Source organism: Amborella trichopoda, chromosome 13, assembly GCF_054954075.1.
Source record: "Amborella trichopoda isolate Santa Cruz 75 chromosome 13, AtrichopodaSantaCruz75HAP2 v2.0, whole genome shotgun sequence".
Taxonomy (NCBI): domain Eukaryota; kingdom Viridiplantae; phylum Streptophyta; class Magnoliopsida; order Amborellales; family Amborellaceae; genus Amborella; species Amborella trichopoda.
In genome coordinates this window covers 5,620,203-5,631,843 of record NC_142348.1, presented here as the reverse complement: position 1 = coordinate 5,631,843, position 11,641 = coordinate 5,620,203, and the positions used below count along the sequence as shown (strand labels likewise).

The following is an 11,641-nucleotide window of genomic DNA, read 5'->3' as shown; positions in this document are numbered from 1 at the left end:
GGTCTGTCTCTAATCTCTGCATCAATTTATTTGCTGTTTTTAATCTGTCTTCTCTCTCTCTCTCTATTTTTTTTTGGATGGAAAGAGCTGCAGAGCTCTTGGTCTTGATTGATGAAGAGATAAGTCGTCACAAAGACTTTTGACTTTTGAGCTCTTGGTCTTGATTGATGAAGAGATAAGTCGTCACAAAGACTTTTGACTTTTGATGTGTCATTTGATTCATGTAAGAGCTAGCGTGTGTGCCCCTATCCGTGACGCGTTTTGGTAAAGCAGACTCGCTCTTGGAAATGATTCCCCTTTGTTCCCAACCAAAATTATGTAAAAAAGAAAAAAAAAAAAAAAAAAAAGAAATAGAAAAAGAAATAGAAAAAGAAAAAGAAAAAGAAAAAAAAAAAGAAAAAAAGAAGAGAACGAAGGGCACACCCTACTTTTATATAAAAAAATTATATTCTTGCATATAAGAGCATATACATTGTGCTCTCCCATATTATAGTTTAGTTCTACTCCATGTCAAAAGACCTATTTGGGAGAATTGTTTTCAATCTTAAATTTTGAGAATTACTTGAAAATTAATAGATGATTATTCTCAAAAAATAAAATAAAAATTGAGTTTTTTAACATTTAGATCTCTTTTTATTTTGAGAAATTACACATATATCTGTTATATTTTACGTTATTACAGATGTACCGAATAGTTTCTGTTATTACATGTCTATCCATTTTTTATCTTTCTTAACGTAATTTTTTTTAAAATTACGTGATACTCTCCCACTTTCTCTTCATAATTTGGTTGTCATGGCCGAAGACCCAATTATGAATTGCTGTCTATCTCTCCAAGCCTCTCTCCTTCTTTGGATGCTAAAAAACCATTGCAGAGGGGATCTTTTCCTCCTTCAGGTGCATGGCAAAGGCCCAATAGTGGGCCTTTGGCTGCCTTGGCAGAGACTGCAAGGTTAGAAGCGAGGGAAATTCTTAAAGCTAAAAAGTAAAAGAACAAACAATAGAGAGTAGTACATAGAACTATGTGTGGGCTCTAATACACTGTATATGTGCAGTTTTCATACGGATGCATCCGTAGGTGTAGAGGTACGGTGTACCTTCAAATTTTATTATGGTATGTAATTTTGATGTAAAATGTTCTTATGATTATCTCAAGATCTATTTTTATATCTACTAATAAAATTTTAATTTTAAAAAATAGTGAAAATCAAGTAGATCCATAAACATATGAAAGTCCTGAAAATTGATGGTATAGATAATATGTTATAAAATGTACTATTTTTGAGACAAAATCTTTTGATTTCTCATAGTCATACATCTCGATGTCGAGATGATCAATCAAAAAGTTTTTCAACACTAAAACTACCTTTCCCGATGATCTTTGAGGTGCATCCGTAGCTCTACATTATAAGGTTGCATCCTTATATAAACTTTTTCCATTTAAAATACACAAGATCATTCCCAACCTGTGACATGTACCTCAGGCGATTGAATAACATTTGATGAATAACATTTGATATGCAGGTTTAATCATGACCTCCGTTTATTATAAATAAATGATTTCATAATATACAATCCCCATTAAAAAAAATGCTCGACATTTATATCAACTAAAATTAGGTGAAATGCCTAAATTAACAACCAGAATTGCTAAAACTTTTATCTTTTCCTGTGATAGCTATCAATGCGACCGAGAATTTGTTAAAGATGAGAGAAAACAAATCTAAATCGTATAACTCAAAACACATACGGAGCAGCTTTCCCTCTCTAGTGTGCGTATAAAAGAGGGCTATATCGTGATATTATATTTCGTATGAGGTGCTCTTACCCAACATTCACCACCGATGCTTTGAGTGGAGTAAACAATTGGGTGATAGTGCATCATCCACCGTTTGTGATAAATATGAATAGTGGATGTTGGGTAACAGTGCCCGTTCACTACGATACAGGGTATACTACATTTTTCCACGTTATTATGTGTTTTACATAAGTTAACATGGTCCTATGCCAGCAAGTGGAAATTTTTTTTTTGAAATGGCAACACATATTCTAGTTAATACAAAAGTTCTCTACTGGAACAACTTAGTAGCATGAAATGAACAGGGGTGCTCATATTTCTTTCAACTCCCCTCCAGTAAGTTTAGCACAAACGTATAGCCGAAAAAATCACAAAAAAATGCATCACCATAAAAACCCAAAGTTCAATAAAAAAAAAGCACGGAAACATGTTCCATAACAGTGCTGAAAAGTTAATGTCCAATGCTCTCAATTATCGACCATGGATAGCACTTATTGAGACCTCATTTACGGAGTTTCCTTCTGTATAATTTATAGATATATCCGACCTCGTAATGTTTCTATCCCCATAAACCATAAGCGGGGCCATGGGCATACTGAGACTCAAAGAATCATTTCCCAACATGGCAACCACTGAAGAAATATTGGGCCTATTTGTTGCATCTGCTTGAACACAAAGAAGCCCAATATGTATGCATCTCAAAACTTGGTTTCTTGGACATGTCTCACCGAGAGATTGATCCATCAACTCTATGGGTCTCCCATCAGACCACAAATGCCATGCCTGTATCATTTGAGCCATTAGTTCCCTTTGAACATTTTATAGCAAGAAAGAGGAAAAATAGGATAATGAAAATATTATTTAAGGGGGTCAAAACATGTTAATTAACATTAGGGGGTTTACTTTTTAATTCATATTTTGCTTAATAAGAAGAATATCTTTCAAAATACCTAAATTTCCTACGTTACCTCCTTAAAGAACATCAAATAAGCAAGGGCATAACAGTAAATTGATCAACCTAAGAGGCCCCAACCAAATGAAGGGAGTACCCTACTTGTTCAAGGTGGATCAAGTTACGGAAATGTTTTTCTTTGTTCGGTGTTGGGAGAGCTAAATATAGGCAATTTGGGTGTTTCTGAAAATATTTCTTGAGGTAGTATTTAAGTGAAATGAAGAGTAGAAAAAAATAAGTTTAACGCTAATACAGATTTTTTCACTCCCTAAATAGTTTTATAAGGAGTTTTGACCCCTAAAATGATTTTTCCCTTAAAATTAAGAATTTGTGGCTCATGAGGAAGATGTAGTATTTACATATTCTACCAGTCCTTGACTCTCTTCTGATGGTAGTCGTTCATTGTTCTTTCTCCCGCTGATAATTTCCAATAGCAAAACTCCAAAACTGTAGATATCTGACTTCACTGAGATATGCCCGTGCAGAACATACTCAGGAGACATGTAACCACTGCATACAGATACATGCAAAATACATTTGGGAAATTATATGTACATGTAGGAACGAGCTCAAAGTTAGGTGGTCAGGGTGGAGGGACGCCCCCAAGCCCCACTGGACTACCAAAAACAAAATTGAAATTATACGTACATGACAAGAAAAACAGCGATGTAACACAATGTTGAACTAGAGCTAAACAATCAAAAGAATAAATAAATAAAATGCATAATCAAGGGTGTCCAACGCAAGGATGCATAAATTCTACTACATCCTAAATTATTACTTTAGAGTTTCGACACTTAGTAGCTTAATCAGATACTACACTATAAGATTAGGAATTGTTGAAGAAACGTTTCTCCTCTCCCTCTCACTTGAAATCAGTTGTGCCTTTTCTTATAACTAATCATGCGGCAAATGAGAGAGAGAGAGAGAGAGAGAGAGAGAGAGAAGGGGGGGGGGGGGGGGGGGGGAAGAGTATGAAATGAAGCTGGGTTTCACCTATTTGTAAGATTCAGACAATGGAGAACCATTTGCCTAAAATTAATATAACTAAGGAATGAACTACTTACTTACTAGGTTCCAACAATAATGGTGGTATTGGCTTGCGTTTCATCCTGTCCAAAGAGTCTTGCTGTTCCGAAGTCTGAAATTTTAGGATTTAAGTCATTATCCAGCAAAATATTGCCTGCTTTGAGATCGCGATGAATAATTCTTAGTCGAGAGTCTTCATGGAGATAAAGAAGCCCCTTGGTAATTCCCATAATGATGTTGAAGCGCTTCATCCAATCTAGTTGTAGGCGCTTTTCCGGATCTGTTCAATATTTTCATGTGAATAACATATACTCTCTCTCTCTCAAGCATGTTTATGCTTATTTCAATATTCTATATAGGACACAGTTAGCATAAGGCCCAGGTCTTATGATAAAAAAGGAAAGCAGTACCTCAAACCTCAATGTCGAATATAGTTAGTTATGAAATTTGAAGCTCTAAAACTAGTGCAAATCTTATGGATATGTGAACACTTGAAAATGAATGGTCCAAATAATTTGCTACAAAAAAAATACTATTTTTAGGGCTTCAATTCAAAAAATTTTGTCAAGGTATGAATGATCACTTTGAGTTTTCTAGCACCGAAACTACAATTTCCGATGAAATTTGAGGTATGGCTTTACTTATAATGTAAAACCAAGGCCTCACATGAAGTTTTTCCTTTCATATGCATATATGTGAATGTGTGTGAATACCATGAAATCAATGTAGAGTAAGGATTCAAACCAAATAGGATTTTGTCAAGGCTCTTGTTGGGCATGTATTCATAAACCAGAAGTTTTTCTTGTCTTTCTAAACAACATCCAAGGAGCTTCACAAGATTCCTGTGTTGGAGCTTGGCAATCAACATGATTTCATTCTTGAACTCCTCTACACCCTGTCCTGAACTCCTTAAAAGTCGTTTTACTGCAACCATTTTCCCATCTTGCAAATTTCCCTGTGAAGAATTATCTTCCTTTCTTTATTGATAAACATCACAAAACTAGATAATCCAAAATAGGACTTTCTCAAATTACCTTGTATACAGGACCATATCCTCCTTCTCCCAGCTTGTTTTCTTCAGAAAAATTGTTAGTGCAAGCTACAATGGTATCTAAATGAAAGAGGAATAAAGTATTCTCATCTCCTCCCACTCCACCATGTCCGATTCTTTCTCTTCCGTCCCCATCATTTGAAGTCTCTTTTCCATTAAGTAACAGTGATATATCGTTTCGATCATTCCTTCCTATCAAACCAAACAACAATAAAGAAATAATGAATAGATCATTCCTTCCTATAAAGAAATAATGAATAGAACTATGGCAGTCATCATGAGTTACTCCTCTCTTCAGATCAACTTAAGAGTAAAGGATTTCGAATCACTTAACACGAACTAACCCAATCTACCTGCCTACCTTTCTGTCTAGTCTTTCTTCTACATATACAAAACAGGCATATGGCCAGTAGAAGAACTGCACTAGGGATAACTGTCGCCATGGTGATAATTCTTAAAGTGGGTGATTTTTTCTTCCCATCTGCATCAAGAATGAAACAGTTTCACACTTGAATTATTATATGAGCTTCAAATTAGACGTGTTCACAGTTCAGTCGATTAGTCATGCATACCATTCAATGAAAAACTAGCAACAGTTATAAGAGATATACTTCATCTATTAATAACGATAAAAGCTTTAAAATACATGGCATGTACTAAATTCTTAATCACATATGAATATAATGTCTTCCACTCCTGGATCAATAAAATTAAGGATAAATATGGATGCTAATGGATGTCAAGAATTTTTAATGTTCGACCTCAAATTTCAAAAGATAAAAATACAGAATATATTATGACATGATGAACAATTTGTTTCGACCAAGGGTTTAAACTCAATTGAGTTGAATCGAACTCCGGCAAAGTTACTCGGACTTGGCACCTTGCTATACTGTCTCCTGGGTATAAACTCAGACATACAAAAAAAATGAAAAGTCTTAATTTTTTTTTATTGAACCAATGTATCAATATGTTTTTATATACTTTATACATAATTTTGATTCTTTGATGATGATTTCTAATTTTTTATTATTATGTGCTCCACTGTAGCTTTCCTTTTTTAAATTTTTTCTGAGTTTTTTTAGCTGTAAATCAAAATTTTCCAAATTCCGTCCTACATGCATACATATATACACTTTTTTGTAATTTAAAGAGTTGTGAGCTATAGATTATCCTATTATATATATATATATATATATATATATATATATATATATATATATATTCCATTTTTTTTACTTGTAATGTGGTTCATAGTGCATTTTGCTTTTTCACTTTTCTTTTATTTTTGACAAATTTTTGCAGAAAGCAACACGTAGTTGCTTCTTCATCTAGATATTTCTCATGAGGTGGTTGACTCAAGAGTATTTGAGTTTTAATCTTCTTTTTACATATTTCAAAGGCTACTGAAGCATACCCAATCTTGCAAGAGGCACGTAATAAAAATGAAAGAATGTGTTTAATATAAAAACCAAAATGCCCTCTATAATATTCAAAGTATTATAACATTCAAAGTATTTTGATCAATTATTTTATTTTATAAATATTTTTCTATTAAGTGTGCCCTGCAAAGAATGGACATGACAAAAAAACTTCATATCGAGAATTTCTTTACAAAGGGTGAGTTTTGCATAAGGTACCCACCTCATACTATACTCTAATATTTGTAGGTGTGTGAACCTTCGACACCACGATGGCTTGAAAACTCATGTTATATCCTAATTATGAAATTTAAAGTTCCAAAATAGGTGCGGATCAAGCAAATCTATAAACACTTAAAAAAATTTTGAAACTATACTTTCTAGATAACTTGTTACAAGATACATTATTTTTAAAACTTGAAAAAAAAAAAATCTTTTGTATCCATACATATTGAGTTTGATATGTTCACTTAGAAAGTTTTCCAAGTTTAGAAAATACATTAAATAACAAGATGAGGTTTCTATAAGGCCTAGGCTTTATAAAAATAAAATAAATCCTCATTCGGAAAGCTCTTTCAGCATTATCAGAAATCTCTTTTGAGGGCTGTAAAATCAATTTCCAACACTAAAAATATGCAAAGATTTGTGGACCTAACTTTTTATGGTGAAATAGATTGTCTTAGATAATTTGTTGTAATAAACGTCCTACTTTTAGAGTTTAATATCTTTCTTTTTCTTTTTTTTCACAACCATAATATTCAAGTCAAAATGAACCATATAAAGGTTTTCCAATACGTGAATTGGAATTTCGAATGAGTTATGAGTTGGGGCTTTCCTTATTTTGATAGGGCTGCAGCCCTATCGAATCATTTTTCCAAAATAAAAACCATGTTAGTCAAAGAAACCTCGCTTTTTTGTGTTTTGTTTGAATGTATAACCAGCACTATTGTTGCGTGGAAAATAATCCATTTTGCCCCATAACGGGCATCCACAAACTTGTTATCATCAATGGACGGTAGCGATGAACTCTTTCTCCACAATTGGCAGCATAAATGGAGATGTGATTCATCCTCACCGTAATTCACAGGCATTGGACGGTCTAAATTGCATATACTGCACGGTTTATATGCTACGTCTATAGTCTATACTAGGAATTTCTTCCAATATTCATCACTGTGAAGCATAGGAGGTGGCATTTTAAGTGAGAGAGTATTTGGCTTACCTGGAGGGGTGGGATTTTGGGGCGGCGGAGAGTTTGGTGTTGCCTGCGGTGGCGGTGGCGGTGGAGGTGGAGGTGGAGGGGAATGTGTGAAGAATGAATATGTTTCATACCGCAGCATACAACTCCCACTCAAAACTTGAGCTCCCACATTACCACTGGCGAAATTCGGGATGAGCGCTATCGCGCCTTCAAGGCAGCTCTGGCACCTCGAGGCGTCGAGATCCCTTGTGCACTGCAACAGCCCGTAAAGCGTAACAAAATGATCATACAAAGTTGTCCCAGATGCGAATAGTAGCGGGTCAGAGATGGCCCTTGACGTCAGGTTTCTCATCAGGCCACCAAGTTCCTTGTTAAAGGACTCTCGATCAGATACATTGTTTACATTCTTAAGGTAGTAACGGAACCGGTCTATTGATCCGATGAAATTGGAATCAGAGTAGCGAAGGAGGCAATGATCGTACCAAAAGGTCGCCTCTTTCGAGTTCGGACATAGCCGCAGGGCATTAGTTGTGGACGTGTTCATGCAGTCTCTGCACTCAGCGTCGTTGGTGTCACCCCTGCACTGGGCGAGGCCATAGACTACTTGGTCAGCGCCCACACCAGAGGAGGTTGGGTTGAAGCCTCTCCCGATGGGGACCATGGCTTGGAGGGATTGAAGGACGCTATTCAGGTTCTCCTCATACTTGCTTCCTGCCGTGTAATTTGTAGAGCCCAAACAAAGTTCATTTCCTTCTGCTTCTGCTATATGCAGGAGCAGAGTGAATTGCAGAAGTGCAAGAAACAGGAGAGTTGTAAACACAATCAAACCCATCTCTCTCTCCTCTCTTTATTTCTGTGTTATTTATTTCCTCATTCTAGTTCTCTTTCACTGCTGTCTTTTCTTTGAATAAGGCATACGACGCTCCCTCGAATAAAGTTTATTTCGACTCCCACGGTTATATGACCTACTTGGATATTTTTTATTCAAACTAAAATTCAACCACTTGATAATCACTAGATGATTATTCTTAAAAAAAAAAAAAATTAGAATTTGAGTTTTCAAACACTCAGATTTCACCCCCTCAAAATTAGTCATTTTTCATTTAATTTTGAGACATTATTTATTTTCAAGCACTTAGATGGTGTAATTAAGAATCATGCTTTATTACATGTGTTAGAAAGGTTATATCTCCAGAATTTGGGGTCCTAAAACTATTCTTAACTGGAGTTTTACTTGAGAGAACAAATGAACAGTATACTCGCGAGGGAGTAATTAGGAATTGTCTTTGGTGTTGACGCGGTTGCGCGGAAGACCTTGGCTGCGTTTTTTAATGCGGACTTGAGTCAGTTACTGTAGATATTGAGGGTAAGACCTAGCTTTGTGAATCATCATCAAGAGCCAACCAATTAAGCCCCCCCCTTGTCTCGTTGATATTGCTATTGTGTCCTTCATGGCCTTAGGCGCACAGTGAAGCCTTCAAAATAGACTTTTACTAGGGATGCGAGATACGTTGCATGTTTTAAGCCTTTCATACTCATTTTCATTTTCATAGATAGAAAAGATTTTGTCAAAGGACACGGTTTATATGACTTGGCCCATTCGTACCTAACACATGTAGGTACGCGTCCTCTCTCTATCAATTATTTTTTAGATGGATTTTGCATCCGTATATATAATCTCTAATATTGGTGAAGGCTTTAAATTTTTTTTAATTTATTTTTTTGGAAAGGGATTGTATATCAATTTACTTTTGATACAATGAGGTCACAATTTACAACTATCTGATGTGAAATCAGACAGATTGGGTGTGATGTAAAGTTCGAAAAAATTTCTTTTGAAGTTTGAGTTTGGTCAATGAAATAAATGCAGCCATCAAATTTTACATGCAATGGTCAAGATGAATTGTGATCACCTTGTATCAAAAATAAATGGTCTCATTTTATATTTTTCGTTTCAAATGATACTCGTTAAATTATTTTTTAAAAACCTCGAAGATTTTTCATTCAATGAATAATAATAGAACATATTCACCCGAGGAAGAAGATCAACAAATATATACTACTAAAAGTCTAAAAGGTCTATTTGCAATTCTTAAGAGAGATAGACAATAAATCTTTTCTTTTCTTTTCTTTTTTTTTGAGGTCCGATTCATTTCGATTTTATTTGTAGATCTTCTAAAAATAGAAAAAAACAAAAAGAAGCAAAAATCACAAAGTTAGGAAGCAATCCTCAAGAGAGAGAAGGAGGGAGGGGAAAGAAGAGAGATATTCTCACTTTATAGACAAAAATAAATTAAAGGCTCAAAATTAAAGCTATATCATTGCTTTCTATTCGTACTAAATTTCCTTATCCTTAAAGGATATTGCTTTAAATACAAATTTCTAAGATTTTTTACGAAATAGAGAGATAAAGCCAAAAACTTTTAGTGCATCCAGAATTACGCCACGAGTTTCAAGAAGGTAACCCTTGAAAAGAAAACTAATTCAACATAAACTAGAGGATTTCAAAAATGAAAGAAAAGCACAAACCTATATATTCTTATGTGAAATACCATATATGTTTCCTGATAAATAACCATTAATACTATATTTTATTCCATAATAGAATTAACATATTTTTCCATCACAAACCTATATATCCTTATGTGAAAATAAGAAATCACAATATGTTCATGCGCCGTGGGGTAAAGTTCAAATTAGGTTATTTTTCGGAACATTGGATTTTAGGGATGCTAAATAATACTATAATTTATATTTTAATTTATGAAATATTTTTCGAATTTCACGTTTTCCTAAGCAGAAACTTTATTTTAATAGATGAAATTTTATATAGAAAACTAAATTCATGACAATTTAAAAATCTACTATGAATAATTTTAGAAATGAAATATTATTATATGTACGACAATTAGTCCAATTACTATGATAAACCTTTTTTTTTGGAAAAATATCTCTTTATCCTCCATTTTTTACTTCTGTATCTCTTGAAGCTCAAAGATTGAAAATATTAGTTGTAAGCAAAAAGATAAAATTAACATAGAAACAAAAACAAAAATAACAACTTCTTTTGATCATGAATTTTTTACCCAAACAAAAATTAAAATAAAGCCTTCAACATTTCTGTTTTCCTTTCACGTTTCTCCCAAAACACCTATTTCTATCTCTCTCTCAAACTTCCACTTCTCTCTCTAAAACCCAAAATTGTAAAATTTCCTCTCTCTGTATCATCTCTCTCCTCTCTTTCACTCTCTAAAAAAACACACATATCAGATCTGATAAACTTGAAAACCAGTGGTTTCAATATTGATTTCCTCTCTCTCTTTAACCAAAAAGCATCCACGTGAGCTCAAGGCAGATTAACATAGAAACCAGGGGAAGGAAACAATTCTCAAGAAAAACTAACGCCAATAAACAATTCTTTCTCCCGTTAACAATTTCCAATAGTAAAACCCCAAAACTATAAATATCTGACTTCACTGACATATAACCATGCAAAACGTACTCAGAATACATGTAACCATTACATACAGATACAAGTAAAATATATTAGGGAAATTATATGTACTTGTAGGAATGAAGTCAAAGTAAGGTGCTACACCAAATTTTATCATAAGATGCAATTTGGTGTTCAAAATTCTTAAGATGACCTTTAAATCTATTTCATCTCAAATTTTAAAATTTTTTATTCCAAAAATAATTCAAATCAAGTAAGTCTATAAACACATTAAAATCTTGAAAATAGATGATTCAGATAATGTGTTGCAAGATGAACTATTTTTTAGACTCAAAATCTTATTTTTTTTCTTTTTCATATTCATACATCTCCATGTCGATATGATCAATGAGATTGTTTTTCAACTTTAAAATAGCCTTTAACGATGGATGTTTCAGGTACACACTAATTATACATTTTAAGGTTGCAACCATACGGGCGTGCTTTATAAGTGGGAGTTAAATGTCCCACTTCCATATAGCTTTTTTTTAATGTTAAAATGGGTTCATTTTTGGATAACCTCTCAGTCCAACTTCTATATTTTGTGGGAGAGCCCCGTCCACTCCCAAAACCTCAATGTGTCAAACACACCCTACATGAACATTTTCCTAAATATAATGTATGCTTATTATGTAAACAGTAATCAAACACGTGTTGCAGATATACTTTTTCCTTGAACAACAGTAACGAAGCTCT

At 34.0% G+C, this 11,641-nt stretch overlaps 1 protein-coding gene across 4 annotated transcripts; it reads right to left on the bottom strand.

The window, feature by feature from the left end:
- Window positions 1-2,086: 2,086 nt before the first annotated feature.
- On the bottom strand, window positions 2,087-8,357 carry LOC148778961 (cysteine-rich receptor-like protein kinase 10). 4 transcript variants are annotated; one of them, XR_016048126.1, is made up of 7 exons: window positions 7,474-8,357; window positions 5,192-5,311; window positions 4,814-5,022; window positions 4,524-4,734; window positions 3,818-4,059; window positions 3,110-3,260; window positions 2,087-2,581 (listed from the first exon to the last, which is right to left on the bottom strand). XR_016048126.1 is itself a non-coding variant. In XM_088856497.1 (7 exons), exons 1-7 carry the CDS (start codon window positions 8,282-8,284, stop codon window positions 2,270-2,272), a joined length of 2,052 nt encoding a protein of 683 aa, XP_088712623.1. In that variant the 5' UTR covers window positions 8,285-8,357; the 3' UTR covers window positions 2,087-2,269. The 4 variants fall into 4 exon arrangements, 2 of the variants coding, with proteins under 2 accessions (XP_088712623.1, XP_088712624.1); XM_088856497.1 differs by having other exon boundaries at window positions 3,822-4,059; XR_016048127.1 differs by lacking the exon at window positions 5,192-5,311.
- Between the last annotated feature and the right edge of the window lie 3,284 nt (window positions 8,358-11,641).

Coding starts and splice junctions, on each gene's coding strand:
- LOC148778961 (XM_088856497.1), bottom strand. CDS start 8,284: ATGGGTTTGATTGTGTTTACAACTCTCCTGTTTCTTGCACTTCTGCAA. Junction 5,312..7,473: donor CCAAAATCCCACCCCTCCAG/GTAAGCCAAATA, acceptor TTCTTGATGCAG/ATGGGAAGAAAAAATCACCC. Junction 4,735..4,813: donor GATATGGTCCTGTATACAAG/GTAATTTGAGAA, acceptor AATTCTTCACAG/GGAAATTTGCAAGATGGGAA.